Consider the following 17200-nt stretch of genomic DNA (forward strand, 5'->3'; position numbering starts at 1 on the left):
ACTTAAGTGGGTGTTCTGTATGTACTTTGCTAGCCCTAAGCACTTCTGGCTCAAGGTTCAGTTTCCTCCCTTCCTCTTCACCCCATTTTTTACATGAGTTCACATAGTGGACCCAAGGAGTAGGAAGAATTGTATTTCTCAAAGGATCAGCCTAGTAGCTTGGAGCATGAGTATACCTAACTTAGTGTGCAGGTTGTCTTTCTAGCCAGGCAAACAGGAGAGATCTTTTGTTTAAATGCCAAAGAACCAGGAGAGCATCAGGTCGTATGGCCTCCCCGATTTCTCTATTGTCTCAGGATGTATTTGGGGCTCAGTAGCTCTACAGCTTGTGGAGTTTGCTGCACATACTCCTATAGAGGAACATGGCACTCATGGAACTGGATACCATGTGTCTCTCCTGTTTCCTTTCTGCAGAACTGTTGTCTGCTAGCACCCCTCCCTTTAACCCTTCTTCCATCCCAGCCTGGGTCACAGGGATGGATCCTTAGTTCCAAAGATAGCAGGAGCAAAGCCCTTACATCCCTTTCCACCTTTCCATCAGTCCCGTGTACTGTATATCTCTCCCATGAAAACACAAGCAGGACAGACACCTGCTCCTGTCTCAGTGCTTGGCCCTGACCCAGACACTTCTATCTGATCCCTGCTTTTATTGGTCTGCTTAGTCCTCAGGCATTTGGGCAGAAGCCCTATCTCTATGCCCTCCAGATCTAGGCTCCACTTGAATAACAACAGCCAGTTCAAATCAGGTTGCTTCTGTCTCTCTCCCTACACTGGGCACTCTGCATGTCTCCTCACCTCCCAGCCCATTGATTGCCTGTATAATTACGTTTGAGAGAGTGCCTGAAGAAAATGGCCTGCCAATGGTTTTGAAGATAGCACCTGGTGACCTGAGTTCAATCCTGGGACCCATGTGAATGTGGAAGGAGAAAGCCAGTTCCACAGAGTTGTCTTCTGACTTCCATACATGTGCTGTGGCATATGTTCCTTTCCCACCCGCCATACATACACTGTACACCGTGAAATATTTAAAGAAAACTGCACTGACTGCCTAGTCAACAGGACAGTTCCTGCCCCAGTCTAGGAAAACCTTAGGTGGGATTAAATAAAGAAAACAAATTGTCCCAAGGTATGTGTTTGTCTTAGTTAGGGTTTTACTGCTGTAAAAAGACACCATGACCAAGGCAAGTCTTAAAAGGACAGCATTTAATTGGGGCTGGCTTACAGGTTCAGAAGTTCAGTTCATTATCATCAAGGTAGGAACATGGCAGCATCCAGGCAGGCATGGTGCAGGAGGAACTGTAAATTCTACATTTTTATCTGAAGGTCATTAGTTGAAGACTGACTTCCAAAAAGTTGGGTGAGGGTCTTAAGCCCACACCCACAGTGACATACTCCATCAAGGCCACACCTTCAAATAGTGCCACTCCCTGGGCCAAGCATATAATAAACCATCACAGTCCTGTAGTAATTATAAAAGCAGCAAATGGTCCCAGTGAGTGTACCATGCAACGCTACCCCCAGCTACTTTCTATCCCTGGTAGTCTCTCTGCTGCAGACCCTGCTCACATTCCCAGCAACTACCCCCTGTGGTTATTGTCATAACTCCCACTAGCCTGACAAAAATCAAAACTCCAGAAACTTGTAATTTGTCAGTCAGATTTATATCAGTGAATTCTCACTCCACAAAAAGTCTACACAGTAAACTCAGAGCCAGTTGATATTGGTATCAACTGTCCATCTAGATAAGACAGATTGTCCTATAATAACCCATCCCTTATAAGATATTCATAGCTACCTGTGGCTGTTTAAAGCCACAGGGGGTGGATCATCATCTTCCTCCTCCATCTTGGCTTCTTCTCCTCCTCTCCTATCTCTGCCTTTTAGAACTTTGCCCACGCCTATCGTTTTCACTGCCCAATCACAGGCCTTTCCATATCTTGTGCTTGCCCTCACCTGCATAACAACCACAATGCCCCATCAGAATGAAGCCTTCTACTGTGTGGAGTATGGGAGAGAATTTTTGACATTCTGCTATTAATACATGAGGGTAGAAGAGAGAGAACAGCCCCAGTTATCGTCTTGCGTGAGATGACAGGACAGTTCAGTCCAAGGAAAAGGTCAGAACCTCTATGTGACCTCCTTCCCAATATTTGTGTGGATGTGAAGACATCTCAAGGACAGTGAGTGATTAGAGCTTGTCCAGAGGAACATTTTGCAAACAGGGCCCAAAGCAGTGTCTCCATATTTCTCCCCTCAGTCCACAGTACCAGTGTGGTTCTTGATATAGGGGAGGTCTCCAGATGGTCAGGTTTTGGGGGGCAGCAAGGAACCACAGGGAGGCTGTTCATGCTCTTGTGAATAACCCTTTCCCTATGATTAGTGGCTGGGCCTGGGAAACCTCAGATGGCTCACTCAGCTAAGCTACTGCTGGCCTCTACAATACACAAGGCTCTTGTGGCCTGTGGCTCATGCTGTGTAGAATCTAGATGCTGGGACAGATCTAAAATCTGAGGTCCAGCTTCGGCCCTGGACCTCTCCTGCTATCCCAGTGGAATTGGCACCCCAGAGCAGGGCCCTTGGGACTTGGTGGCTCACTTTTTGCAGGGAAACAAGGAGCTTACTCTGCTCCTGTCCCACCCCTTATAGACAGTCTCTCTGCAGGTACCTGAAGGAGTTCCGCACAGAGCAGTGCCCACTCTTCGTACAGCACAAATGCACACAGCATCGGCCCTATACCTGCTTCCACTGGCACTTTGTGAACCAGCGTCGCCGCCGCTCCATCCGCCGGCGGGATGGCACATTCAACTACAGTCCAGATGTCTACTGCACCAAGTACGACGAGGCTACAGGCCTCTGCCCAGAGGGCGACGAGTGAGTGCCCTGCCTGCCCTCAGAGGAGCCCAGGTCTCCTGGGTCAGATGCCCTCAGAATAAGCATGGGACATTTAGAGAGCTAGGCCAAGGCTGTTTTGGGTTCCTGGCTACAACCTATAAGTCAAACTTGGGCTCATCCTTGCCCTGACTTAAAGGTACAGCATTGGAAGTGGCTTCCATTTTCCTTTGCCTATATTATATGAAAACCAAAAATCAGCCTTTCTTCCACTAAGCCCACAGAACCACATTTGGACAAAGCTGATTCCTTGGGTTTTCTTTCACCTTCCATGTCCCGTACCCATCTGCTGCATCATCCTGTGTAATTCCCATTGTGGTGGCAGCTGAGACAGAGACACAGAGACAGAGGGCCTGCCTCACCAGTTTCCCAATTGGATGATCTTTGTTGTTGTTTGAGGCAGGGTCTCATAACAAGATCCTGCTGTCCTAGAACTCATTACATATACCAAGCTGGCCTCAAATTCACAGAGATCCACCTGCCTCTGCCTCCCAAGGGCTGGGATTAAAGGTGTGTGCCATCACACCTAGCTTGTTCAAGAACTTTAAATGTCTTTTCATAATCCCCTGTTCAGGAATTAGCTATACCATTAATAAATGAGGTGGAGAACCATTTTTGACCTTTTTCGTCATTTGTTACAACCTCTCAGAAAATACTGGGAAGCACTCCCAGGTTCTGTATAGTATTCTGAGCTTTTCCTACAGCGGTATCGTTATCCAAACGTGTTCTTCCAGAAGTATGTCCTCTAAAGTATCTGCCTGGGGGCTCCAAACCCTTCAGATCTTAGTACTCAGACACAAAGCCCTTGTGGCCAGAGAACTCATCCTTCTCCTCCTCTGTCTATCACCACTGTATCCTCTGGATCATGGTGACAGCCCTCAGCGCCTTGGGAGGCAGAGTTGACTGACTTGGGATGCTGTGTTCCAGGTGCCCATTCCTGCACAGGACCACAGGGGACACAGAGCGCAGGTACCACCTCCGTTACTATAAAACTGGAATCTGCATCCATGAGACAGACTCAAAAGGCAACTGCACCAAAAATGGCCTGCACTGCGCTTTTGCCCACGGCCCACATGACCTTCGCTCCCCTGTTTACGACATCAGGTAAGCTGATGCTGAGCTGTGGGGAGGGGAGCAGCTCACCTCAACAAGTCAGAAGAACTAACAGTACTGTGACTCCCATTCTCTTGTGCTTCTCCTCCCCACCTTGTGTCCTTTCCTCTTCTCCCAGGGAGCTCCAGGCCATGGAGGCCTTGCAAAATGGCCAGACTACAGTAGAGGGCAGCATAGAGGGCCAGTCGGCTGGGGCAGCAAGCCATGCCATGATAGAAAAAATCCTCGGCGAGGAACCCCGGTGGCAAGGTACAGGCAGCATCAGGTGGTTTCTGTACTCCCCTATCCATAGCTACTCGATGCCTTGACTGGTAACTGTCCGACTTTCCAGTGGAAGCTGCCATTTCTATTAGGAATCTAGTCCTTCATCATCCCATTTAACTGTCTCATTTTAAATATTTATTTGATGTTTATGACTGTTTGATCTGTATGTGTTTCTGTGTACGGTGTGCATACTTATGGATGGTTGTGAGTCACCATGGTGGTGCTGTGAACTGAACCCAGGTCTTCTGCAGGAACAGCAAGTGCTCTTAACCGCTGAGCCATTTCTTCAGCCATTTCTTTCTCTCTTTAAAAAGATTTATTTATTTTATTTATATATATAAAAATATACTGTAGCTGTCGTCAGACACACCAGAAGAGGGCGTCCGATCTCATTACAGATGACTGTGAGCCACCATGTGGGTGCTGGGAATTGAACTCAGGACCTCTGGAAGAAGAGTCAGTGCTTTTAACCACTGAGCCATCTCTCCAGCCCCTCTTCAGCCATTTCTACCCCTTCATTTCATATTAGACCTGTCATTCAAAAGGCTTGCAAGGAAGTTTCCAGATAGACTGCATTCCCCTGGGCTTTCCCACATCCACTCTCGTCCATACACACACACACCATGCATGTCCACAGCCTGTAAAGAAGAGGCCCTGTTGATGCCTTGCATGGGATCTCAGCTCTGGGATCCCCTCCCATTAGCTCTTCCATGCCTTCCCTACACTTTACTGCTGCTGTTCTTGGGATGCTCCAACTCCACTCCCTGACCCCTGCCCTCTGACCTTCTGTGCAGAGACTGCGTATGTGCTGGGGAACTATAAGACAGAGCCGTGCAAGAAGCCCCCTCGGCTGTGCCGCCAGGGCTATGCCTGTCCCTACTACCACAACAGCAAGGACCGGCGCCGGAGTCCTCGGAAGCACAAATACAGGTCCTTTGGCCCTAAGAGGCCAGTCATAGGAGGGAAAAGTGGCAGGGAAGGAATCATGACTGAGACCGCCACCATTGTGGTTCTCAAGGAGGCAGGAAGCCAAGCCCCAGGGTTTATAGGGCCCCGTTATGAAAGGAGGAGATATGAAGGATGTCTTGATGGTGGGAACCCTCTCCAGTTCTTGCATGAGGCCCATCCATTGCTGATTTCTTCAGGGTGTGTATACTGGAGTAGGGCCAGGCCAGTGTGGGAAGTGTGATATGGCTGTGGCCTGCTTCTTGGGCTGTCAGAAGTTTAGTGCCTGGCTCAAGGGAACAAAACTGTCCTCCTGGGCCAGAAGAGCAACCTGATGTAGTAACCCAGTGAGTCCCTTCCTCCATCGCTGTTCTTACCCATTTCTGTACCTGAACTTGTGAGACAGGGAGACGGGGCGGGGGTGGGGCACGCAGGATCCAAGTACAGGTACCAGCCTATTCCACTCTTGCTGTTGTATGGTCCCTTTTTGTTGGACCAGGTCATCTCCGTGTCCAAACGTCAAGCATGGGGACGAGTGGGGAGACCCTGGCAAGTGTGAAAATGGAGATGCCTGCCAGTATTGCCACACGCGCACAGAGCAGCAGTTCCACCCAGAGGTGGGTCCTGAGAGGAGGGCAGAAGTGAGACCACAAGCGCACATCCTGGCACTGTCCTAGAGAAGGATAGTGTACTTGCACAGTATTATCGTACTCCTGCTTCTGGAGTGCCTGTGCCTGCCCTATCTGTGGGAGCCAGGACAGCAAGACAGACAGATGTGAGGACAGTTTCTGTGGCTGTAGACATCACAAGGGGTGTAGGTAAACCCAATAGAGCTCACAAGCCCGGGTTCCCTGGTGGACGTTTTGAATGTGACTGTGCTTCCTGGGTCTTGGCACATTTAATATGAGGAGGCATGCTCATAGCAATCACCGCAGTCACTCCTGAGAGGAGCCTACCTCCTTGTAATGCCTGGTGAGACCTGTGTCTCCAGAAGGAGGGCATTGGTAGTGTAGGCTACCCCGAGATCTGAGGAGGAGGTTGGTAATGAAAAGCTTGGTGTGTGGTGTGTGCCTGTCACCTCAGGGCATGAGACAGTGTGGCAGGACAGTTGAGTTGAAGGCAGCCATAGGCTGTATTGGTACCCTGTCCCCTGAAAAGAAGTTGGTAGAGGCAGGAATAGAAGGGACTGAAGTAGAGAGGGATTCTAAGTTAGCCCTGCCTCAGTGAAAGTGTCACCTGTGGTTGAACTTGGCCTGATTCTGCTCTGTTTTTCCCGCTTTAGATCTATAAGTCTACCAAGTGCAACGACATGCAGCAGTCGGGCAGCTGTCCCCGAGGACCTTTTTGCGCCTTTGCCCACATAGAACGTATGTAGTTCCCATGGCTCTGGGCAGTTCCCTGTCTTCCTTTCCTTCCCCTCACCTCTGCTGAGGCTCAGGCACGGGGCCAGTTCCTGGCAGTGCCCTGTGCACAGGACTGACTTCATTTGTCTCATCCCCACTGGAAGTTACAGTTCCCCAGTCACTCTGGAACTCACTCCCATTCACTCTTGAAGCCCTAGTGCAGCTTCTAAGAGCCCAAGATAGATTCAGAGACTCTGGTCCTTCTGGGTTTTGAATTCCAGGCAAAGGTGAGGCACCAAGCATCTACAGCAACCGGCCAGCTCAGTTACCCTGAGCATGGAGGTCTTCCCTTGTGAGCCTGCTTGGTCTTTCTGAGCAGAGCCATCCATCAGAGTATAAGGTTGTCTCATATGGCATTCTTTAAAAAAAGAAAAAACGGGTTAAATTAATTTTAACATTTTTACTTATTAGAATATAAAGTGATTTCATAGCTGGTTATGCTGGTACATGCCTTTACTACCAGCTCTGAGTGGGTAGAGGCAAGTGTATCTATCTTTAAGTTTGAGGCCAGCCTGGTCTATGTGGTGAGTTACTATGTAGGGAAACCCTGCCTCAAAATTAATCAACTAATTAATTAATTGATTCATTTTTGAAAACCAGTATAGTTTTAATAAGTAATTAAGTATCAAGGTGTTTACTGTTTTTGTGCTGAGTCTTAAGTGATAGTCACTTTTTAAAATAATTTTTTAAAAAGATTTATTTTATGTGTATGAATATACTATGTCTGTCTTCAGACACACCAGATCCCATTACAGATGGTTGTGAGCCACCATGTGGTTGCTGGGAATTGAACTCAGGACCTCTGGAAGAGCAGCCAGTGCTCTTAACCTAGAGCCATCTTCCCCAAGTCATTTTAACCCTTACAGCCCATTTCAGTGTAAGTAAGCTCATTTCAGGTGCTCAGTGGTGTCAGGTGGCCTGTTGCACTGTGAAACAGCCTAAGTCTAGGACACCATTCGTGCTCCAGGCTGTCTCTTCCATCATGGAGTGGGTGCTGGGGTTGATACCTCTCCTTTGCAGATCAAGGATCTTCTCACCCTCTTTCTAGGTTCTGCTCTGTCTCTGAGAGGAGAAAATAAACAGAAAGCTCTAGGGGAAGCAGATGGAGGGTTCAGAGGTAGTTGGTGGCTGTAGAGACTGGGACCACCATTTGCAGCAGTACAGAGAAACTGTTCACCAAGAGTTGGGTTACTCAGAATGGGCTGGAGACCCCAGCCCTTCTGTCTCCTGTCCCTGTTATCTCAGGAACGTTACCTGACCTTTCCGAACCTCAGTTTTCTTTTCTGAGAAGTGAAGCCCATCGTATTACTTGTATCTCCAGTTAATTGTGGAATGTACAATGCCAATGGAGATGTTCGGGTACATGCGCAGGGACAGACATGGCTGGGGAACCTGCTGACCCCATCCTTTCTTGCAGCGCCACCCTTAAATGATGATGTGCAGCCTTCCTCAGCCGTATCCAGCCCTACCCAGCAGGGTCCAGTTTTGTACATGCCATCTGCTGCCGGAGACTCGGTCCCTGTGAGCCCCTCCAGCCCGCATGCCCCTGACCTCAGCGCCGTACGTGCCTGTCGTGGGAGTGAGTGGGTGGGCACCTTGCCTGCCCAGGAGCAGCTCCTGTCTTTCTTTGCTCCAGGCGCTTGACGCCCTGTTATTTGACCTGGGGCCAAGGGCAAGGAGGTGGGGATGTGTCTTCAGAGCCAGTAGTGATCAGCCTAGGCAGGGCTGGGATAAGCCTCTGTCACTCCTGTCTGTCAAATTCCTTCTGAGGCACAGGGTCCTTGAGTGCTTTTGATGCCCCTGACCACAGCCCTTTGAAGCAGGGTTGGAGGGTGGCCATTCCCCTGTACCCACTGTACCCATTGCCCATCACCAACCTGTCCTCTTCTGCAGCTCCTCTGTAGGAATAGTGGCCTGGGCAGTCCATCTCACCTCTGCAGCTCTCCGCCAGGCCCCAGCAGGAAGGCCTCAAACCTGGAGGGCCTGGTCTTCCCTGGGGAGTCCAGCCTTGCCCCTGGCAGCTACAAGAAGGCTCCTGGCTTCGAGAGGGAAGACCAGGTTGGGACGGAGTACCTGAAGAATTTCAAGTGCCAGGTAAAGGAGCAGCACAGGGTGTGAGACCAGTAAGCTGAGCCTTTCCTATGGGACGAGCAGCTGAGGCTTTGAAAGCTAGGAGGCAGCACCGCACCTCACCCTCTTCTGGATTATCTCTCACTTTTCTTTTATGAAGCTGTGTTCACTCTGCAAAAGGCTACATAGCTTCCCTTGAGCCATTAAGCCAGTCATTGGATATAAGATTGTCCCCCTTTCCCTTCCAAACTGTAAAGCCTAATAAGACAGGATCTGGAGGCCAGGACAGAGGAGTCTCTAATAGCAGGAGACAAACCTGGGCTTGTTACCTAGAGAAGGAACCAGTCTCTTGTTCAGACCAGGAGGCGGAGAAGGGGGCTGGGAGAGGGTATATGTGTAGAGAAAGCTGGGAAGAGGAGGAGAAGGTTTTGTGTGGCAGGTGACCAGCCCTGTCACTCCTTGTCCCTCCTCTCAGTGGACATAGCAAGGCTAGGTGGACACTAACCTTTAAGCTGCCCGGTACTGTAATCACTTCCTGCTCCCTAATTTTTCTCTCTCAGGCTAAATTAAAACCCCATTCGCTAGAGCCCAGGAGTCAAGAGCAGCCCCTGCTTCAACCCAAACAGGTACAGAGCTCTCTCTCCTATTCTGGTATCACTGTAGCTAGGACAGGCCCAGAGCCCCAGCTAGTGTCAGCAAGTAGGTAGTTTCTCCACAAAGTAAGGTAGGACTAAGGGGCATCCAACCCCAAGTCTACAAAGGGCGGGGGTCAGGCTCTGGAGCCATCTCCGCTGAGACTTCCCCATTCAGCAGTAATGTTTGGAGAGCATCTCCATCCCCATCTCTACTGTGAGCCTCAAGGGTAAGAAGCTAATGGCCTTCGGGTTCCACTTTTCTATCTATAGCCATTCAACAGGGTGGGCCTGGGACAGCACCCAGGCCTATAAAGTCCTGATTCCTTTATACCTAACTGGTCTTTCCTAGCCTCTGCCAAAGCTTCTGTAGGCAAGCATCCCATTGCTATTTCCCACTCTCTTTGCAGGACGTGCTGGGCATCCTCCCTGTGGGCAGCCCCCTGACTTCCAGCATCTCTTCCAGTATTACCTCCAGCTTGGCAGCCACTCCCCCCAGCCCTGCAGGCACCAGCAGCGCCCCTGGCATGAATGCAAATGCTCTGCCCTTCTACCCAACCAGCGACACGGTAGAGTCGGTCATAGGTAACTAGGCAGGGTTTGTTTGCGAGCCTAGGACTGGACCTGGAGTCAGAGACACAAGGTGTACTCAAGTGAGACGTGGATAAACATACCACATACTGTAGACATCTGGCTTGTCGGGGCAGACACCCAGGTCCTCTGAGCCAAAGGAGAATGAGTTCATCATGGAGGGCCAAGACTAGGTTGTGGAGACCCTCAGGAAAGTTGTCGTGCAGCCTTAGTTCCTTAACTAGGCATCCTCGGGAAGTAAACGCCTGTGTATCCATCCTCAGAGTGCTGATAGTTAGCAGCTAGTGCTGTAGACTAGATGTAACTCGATGGTAGCATGTAAGGCCCTGGGTTTGGTTCTCAGCTCTAGGAGGAAAAAAAATCAGCGCCCCTTTCTATTGTTGTTTATGTGCCCACTTTGTGCCAGGCACTGGGGAGGCAGGCAGCCCCATGTCCAAACTGCTTCTGCCATCCAGGAGGGAAGCAGTACCTTCTCCTAACCAGGCCAGTTCCAAAAAGACTGGCCTTTGCAGGTACCTAATATGCATGGCCTCACAGGGTCAGAGTGCTACCCCTGAGAAACTCAGAATGGAACACGTGTCCTGGCCTAAAGAGACCACAGTACACTTCTGGAACTCACAGTGTAGACAGCGCTGCAGTCTTAATTCAGTCAAGTTTTTCTCCTTAAGATGAGGTCTTGCTATATAGCCCCGGTTGGCCTTGAACTGCTAGTCCTCTGGTCTCGGGCTTCAGAATGCAGGGACTACTGCCATGCCAAACCACACTGGACTGGGTTGGATCTTGATTCCTCCTAGGGGCATCAAAGAAGAGTTCAGAAAGAAGGGGCACTTGGGCTGGACTGGACAGGTTTCTTTAGGGTTGAGGAATGAATGAGGTAGTCAGGGCCATGAAGCCCAGAGCCAAGGGTATGCTCCTTGGGAGCCCACACTCCAGTCTCTGTCCCTAGAGTCTGCCTTGGATGACCTGGACCTGAATGAGTTTGGAGTAGCTGCCCTGGAGAAGACTTTTGATAACAGCACAGTGCCCCACCCTAGCAGCATCACAATCGGTACTGGCTGTGGGTAGGCCAGGATGGCCTGAAGGGTGCCCTGGGGTTTCACCTGTTCCCCACATGGCTTGCCTGGCCCTCACACAGCCCACCCTCCGGGTCTCTCTTACAGGCGGCAGTTTGTTGCAGAGTTCTGCGCCTGTGAACATCCCTGGCTCCTTAGGCAGCTCAGCCTCCTTCCACTCCGCTTCTCCATCCCCTCCCGTCAGCCTCTCCTCACATTTTCTGCAGCAACCCCAGGGCCACTTGAGTCAGTCAGAAAACACATTTTTGGGGACCTCAGCATCACATGGATCTTTGGGTAAGAAATGGACTGGATAAGAACCTGGTGTCTTTTAGCAAATTCCTGTGTGCTCTGCCCATGACACATCACCCAGCTACAGGTTAGAGCCAGGACTTCAGGCTGGCTGCTTCTCCATATCCACATGGTTGGACCAGAAGGCAGAAGCCCAGCCTCTGTCTTAGCTTCTTGTACTGTGGAATGGGTGCAGTGCCCATGAGGAGAATGTGAATTGCTAAGGCATGTATTAGGACACTCTGGCACCTGGAGAAGCAGTGGCTTCAGGCCCCAGGGTGGAGGACTGCTCTTCAGTTCAGTTTCGCCTGATCACACTAGTTTAGTGAGCACAGCAGAGGCCACACACACACACACACACTCACACACACACACACACACACACACTTTTGTCCGGTTACCCAGAGTTCCTAGCAGCTGGTCCCACTATTGAGAATCACTAAAGAACAAGGGAACCAGTTAGAGCAGGGAGAGGCATCAGAGACATCTAACCTGCCCAGGCTTTGAACTGAGGGAGCCAGAGCCCGAGTGCTTTCCAGGGTTAGTGGTGGGATGGACGGCATGGAGACCTAGAGACTAGGCCACCTCACCAAGAGCAAGGCTCCCAGATGGAGGCTATGTGGGGATTTCCCTGAGTCAGTTAAGAGATATACAACACTCAGCACAGGCCACTGCTTTCATGAACAATTCTCTGATCCCGGACCTCCAGTCAGTCCTTGAAGTTCTGGTCAGCTTAGGGAGTCCATCTCAGCCAGGAATTTACAGTTGGTCCTCGGTATAGAAGAGGCTTCTGGGGTTAGAAGGTTGTATCCAGTTAAAAGCAAATGCTGTATCTTTTTGACTCTCACATTCTGGAGCCCTACCCACAGGCTCCCTCTGCCCCCTTGCTGGGTGACTCTAGCTCTGCTGTATCAATGCAAGTGTCATCTCAGGTACTGCCAGCAGTGCTGGGCACACAGTGTACTGAGTGACACAGGATCCATGCACACTAGCAGACAGGGTCAGACATCGCACACTGAAGGTGTGTCCTCTCTCTCTCTCTCTCTCTCTCTCTCTCTCTCTCCCTCTCTCCCTCCCTCCCTCCCCCCCCCTAAAAAAAGAAAGCTCAGAGGTCTGTGAAGTGTGCACCGATCCAGTGTCTTCTTTTTTCCTCTATTGCTTAGAGGGGGTGTGGGGGTGAGGTAGTCTGAAATCTGGTTCAATTAGCAGGGAGGGGAGCAAGCAGAAGTGCCTGGAACAGCCATCAGTAGATAAGGAGATCATGAAGACAGGCTGTGCCCTGGCAGCCTGTGAAAGCTAATGGGCAGGAAAGAGGCTCCTGGAGTCAGACGCTCGGGCTCTCCTGTTCTGTTAGGGGCTCTTGCTAGGACATGTTTTTGTCCAGCCTGAAAAACAAGGGAGATGGCCCAGGCTGACTTGGCACTGCTGCTCTAGCAGCATCACAGGAGGCACTGGCTGGTGGCTTTTGTCCTATCTGATCTTGTCAGTCAGGACCCTTTGCCACCTCTCACTGGGATACAAAGACCTATGCAATGGTCCAACAAGATAGGGCACAAATTACTCTCCCACCCAGTCCTAAGCCCCAAGGCCATGATAAGAATCCCCTGAACAGAAAAGCATGCTAAGATTGACAGGTAGTGCCAGATAACACTAAGGTTTAGATCTGACTCAGCCAAGGGACACCTTCACACACCAGTGTTCAGCCAGCGTGTGGCAGCCCATGCGGGGCTGGCCAGGGCCTGGGCCTAAGCCCTGCACAGCTGATGTTCCTCCCCCCCGGGGCAGGTCTGAACGGGATGAACAGCAGCATCTGGGAGCATTTTGCCTCTGGAAGCTTCTCCCCAGGCACTTCCCCTGCCTTCCTATCAGGGCCAGGGGCTGCTGAGCTGGCCCGGCTTCGGCAAGAGCTAGATGAAGCTAACGGCACCATCAAGCAGTGGGAGGAGTCCTGGAAGCAGGCCAAGCAGGTACCGGGCCCCACGCCCACCTGCAGTACCCAGTGCCTGGTGGCATCAAGCCCAAGCCCATCCTACACAGTAGGCTTCGGGTGGGGGAAGCAGGGGCCTAAAGAACAGAACAAAATTGTGCTCGCCTTCCCCCAACATGGGAGGACTGGTCTTGCCAGTCAGAATGTTATGGTGGCTGGCACTACAGGCCTGGGACTCCATTTGGGAATTGTTTTTAAAATGGCCCCAGGACCTCCTGCCTTTCTATGCTTCTAGATTCTGAGTTAGGCCACCTCCAGCTGCCACCAGCTAACTGGGATGCAGGCTAAGCTGTGAGCCCTGCCTTATGCCCCTGTCGTTTAAAGGAAGGTCTGCTGAGGCCCCGAAACCTCTCTTCTCCACAGGCAACAGCAGCTTTCTCCCTTCCCCCTCCCCAGACAGCAGGCCCAGCTTCCTAGTAGGCCCCGTAGACAGAGTGTCCCACTGGCTCCTGGAGATGCTCGCTCAGAGGTGGGGAGGGCAAGGGCGCGGGGGCAGGGGGCCATTGTGATAAGGTGCTCCATATTGGGCCCACAGGCTTGTGATGCCTGGAAGAAGGAAGCAGAGGAGGCTGGTGAGCGGGCCAGTGCGGCTGGAGCAGAGTGTGAGCTGGCCCGGGAGCAGCGGGACGCCCTGGAGCTGCGGGTGAAGAAACTGCAGGAGGAGTTGGAGCGGCTGCACACGGTGCCGGAAGCCCAGACCCTGCCAGCTGCCCCTGACCTGGAGGCACTCTCCCTCTCTACCCTGTACTCCATCCAGAAGCAGCTGCGGGTCCACCTGGAACAAGTGGACAAGGTCAGCCCTGGCAGTCAGAAGTATGGGGTGGGACACACAACACACAGTCATCCTAGTGCTTGGACCTTCCTGGGAGCCCCACTAAGCTGATAATGATGCTAGTCTGTTGGGGGAGGATGAGATGATAATGGTAGTCTGTTAGAGGAGGATGATGAGAGGAAAGGCAGTAGTGTGTCCACTCCAGTGCTATTAACCTAAGCTGTCACATGCCCACAGTGCCTTCTCTGGCTCTCCACAATCCAGCAGACATTTCAGAAAGGTCCCTAGGAGTAGCTTGCTTAATAGAAGCTGGAAAGTCTCAGCTATCAGTCCCCTTGACATGTCCCCTGAGCCTCATTGGTTTTTCTTGGGTGCCTAGGATAAAATCAAATATGACAAGAGGCATTAACCTCTGTACCAACCAAAGTCCTGAGAATGGGAGCTGCCACCCAGCTGCCCCCTTCAGGCCATTAGAGCTGGGGCAGCAGGTGGATCAGGAGCTGAGGTACTCTCATTTGCCAGTGGGACTCTGGTAATATTAAGCTTTGGTTCCTCAACGTTCCTCCTCCCAAGAATGCTGAAGTGAGACTCAAGAGAGCTGCTTGGTCAACTCTAGACCAAGCAGGTGACAGAGAACATTCCAGTAACTGTGATGTCATATTTCCCGCAGGCTGTGTTCCACATGCAGTCAGTGAAATGCCTTAAGTGTCAGGAGCAGACCCGGACAGTGCTGCCGTGCCAACACGCTGTGCTGTGTGAGCTCTGTGCTGAGGGCAGTGAGTGCCCTGTCTGCCAGCCCAGCCGGGCCCATGCCCTCCAGTCGTGACCCTGCAGACCAGGCCCAGCTGGGCCTAGACCTTTTCACCTAGGACTTTTTAAAATATATATATGTATGTATGTATGTATGTACGTATGTATGTATATGTATATGATTATGTACATGTATACATTTCTGTGTGCAGGTGTGCGTGGTGCCAGCGTGCACAGTGTCTGTGTGTATATCTGGACATAGGTATAGACACACACTTTAAAACAGACTTACCAAGCACTTTTTAAAGAAGAGACTATTTTGCAGTCCTCTCCTGTCCCTTCACCATCCTTTCTGCTCAAAGGCAACGTCCCCTCTTTTCCCACTGGCCTTTTGACAGTGAATATGTTTTTGTCTCTTTTTTTTATGTAGGAACTAACTATTTTTAACTTCTTCCTGGGGCCAGAGCAGGGAAGGATGGGAAGCTGGAGGGCAGGTTCCATTCACTCTGCCTTTCCAGGCCAGGGTCTGTCAGTGTGGACTCAGGCCCCCATTTCCTAGCTGTGAGGGCTTCAGGCAGGTCTGAAACTCTAAACCAGACTAGCTCCTGGGTTTACCAAATATGTATTTAACTTTGGGGACAGCCACAGAGCAGGGAGGCAGAAGCTACAGGCTAGCCCCACTCCCACACCTGGGCTCTTGAAGCTCCTCAAGAGTCAAGGCCTAGTTCTGTCCCTCAGGATCTTGAAGCCTGGGCTTCTTGATTATTTCCTTCCGGAATCCCTACAGTAGCCTCTTTGACCCCACAGTCACTTGTCAGGTTGGCACTGCCCTCACCTGTCCCGACCTCCTTCCCTCGGGCACACGGCTGTAGAGCCGGCAAACTCCCTCCCTCTGGCAGCTAGCAGGGCGATTGTTGGGAGGAGTGCAGTGTGAGGACCAAGGGGCACAGGCCCTGCCCTTCTAGCTGGGAGGAGGTAGTATGCATTCCTTGGTGCTCTTTGAGTGCAGCTGACGTACTGCCGTTCTGGGCAGACGTGTGTGCATGTGTGTGCGTGCCTGTCTGATGTATATTGTGTTTAGCTTCAATTTTAAAAATTGTTCTGTACAGAGATGCAGTGAATCCAGAAAGCAGAGTGGGCAAAGGGAGGCAGCCCTGCTCCCAGTACTGGGTGTCCAGAGGGCTCGAGAGGGCTACAGAGAATCTGCCCCAGCATAGGCCCCTCCCTTGGGCTCAGCACGAAAGGGCTTTCAATGAATTAAGTGAAAACTTTCTTCTTTTTTACAAAAATGCAAAAATCAACAAACTTATTGGAAATAAACTATGACCTTGCAGTGGCTTGTTTATGTGGGGGAGCTAAGGACAAGGACATTCGCGGGGAGAGCTCTGCTTCTGGCCTGGAAACGGTTGAAGAGACAGCTGAAGCAGCCTAGAATCGCTCAGGTGCAAAGGCAACTCAGGCACCCCCAAGCCAGACCCAGCTAGCCTGTTAGCCTTAGACAGTGACCTCCCAGGCCATGTGACTCCTGCTCAGCGCTCTGTGACCTGCTGTGAGTGCTTTCCTTGCTGATGGTTTCCAAAGAGTAATAATAGGTCCTTCAGTGTTTCCCTAAGCAGTGAACAAATGGTCCTGCCCGGTCATTTACACAGAAGGAAGGAGGGGAGGTGTCACCAAGGAAGTTCCCCACCTGAGAACACATCTAAGTTGGGTGCTCTGCCTGGCCTCCACAAGAGTTGTCACCCTCCCCCTGTCAGTGTGTGCGCATTAACTTTCCAGGGTCAAGTTGAAAGACCACCAGGCCAGAAGCTCTGACTGCCATTGTTCAGGAGACCCTCCACACACACTCGCTGTCCAGAACAGCTCGTCAGCTTCATGGTCCCCTAACACCAGGTTACCGTCCTGGGCAGCAATCACAGTAACTGGTGCCAGGTGAAGTGTCTTCGGAGTCATGAAGGAGGAGCAACAGGGAAAGGACCTTGCTGCACATGTCTGACCAGCAGAGTTTGATGCTGGAACCCGTGTAAAAGGAGACCCAGCTCCTGAGAAGCCAGCACACACATACTGCTGGCCACCCCAGGTCCATGTAGTGTTCATGCACCCCGGGGATGGGGGGAGCATGCTGCAGTTCATTCTGAGGCACACAGGGCCTGGCAGATCTTCCTGGGCCCACTGTAAACCAACTATAGATTTTTCCGAGGGCAGTGGATAATGTTTTATTTTCACTGAGAACATTTCTAGGTGGCAGGTGTTATCTGAGGGAGGAAGGCTATTCTGTAGACAGCCAAACTCCCTTCTGCGGCTATCCATCTGTGCCTGCCCTGCTTCCTGCCAGCTCTCACCTCAGAGCCAGAGTCTCCTCTTCCCACCCCCTTCCTGCATCAGGGTGGCTTTGACAGAGTCCTCTCTCTCAAGTTTGTGCCCACAGCTCTGGTCCCAGTAGA

General features: G+C 51.3%; 1 protein-coding gene across 2 annotated transcripts in view; it reads left to right on the forward strand.

Annotated features, from left to right (window-relative positions):
* UNK (unk zinc finger) overlaps nt 1-16045 on the forward strand; it is a 32723-nt gene extending 16678 nt beyond the window's left edge. Inside the window, exons 2-16 of one of the 2 annotated variants that reach the window (XM_080924604.1) lie at nt 2662-2871; nt 3817-3993; nt 4121-4251; nt 5061-5196; nt 5711-5828; nt 6494-6578; nt 8032-8174; nt 8508-8708; nt 9245-9310; nt 9727-9901; nt 10854-10955; nt 11068-11256; nt 13036-13217; nt 13773-14030; nt 14680-16045. In XM_080924604.1, the coding sequence (XP_080780730.1) occupies nt 2662-2871; nt 3817-3993; nt 4121-4251; nt 5061-5196; nt 5711-5828; nt 6494-6578; nt 8032-8174; nt 8508-8708; nt 9245-9310; nt 9727-9901; nt 10854-10955; nt 11068-11256; nt 13036-13217; nt 13773-14030; nt 14680-14835 (2329 nt within the window). In that variant the 3' untranslated portion in view covers nt 14836-16045. The remainder of the gene's footprint in view (nt 1-2661; nt 2872-3816; nt 3994-4120; nt 4252-5060; nt 5197-5710; nt 5829-6493; nt 6579-8031; nt 8175-8507; nt 8709-9244; nt 9311-9726; nt 9902-10853; nt 10956-11067; nt 11257-13035; nt 13218-13772; nt 14031-14679) is intronic. The other variant, XM_080924603.1, reaches the window with a different exon arrangement.
* Nucleotides 16046-17200: the final 1155 nt, after the last annotated feature.

The sequence above is a fragment of the Micromys minutus genome, assembly GCF_963924665.1.
Source record: "Micromys minutus genome assembly, chromosome: 10".
Taxonomy (NCBI): Eukaryota; Metazoa; Chordata; class Mammalia; order Rodentia; family Muridae; genus Micromys; species Micromys minutus.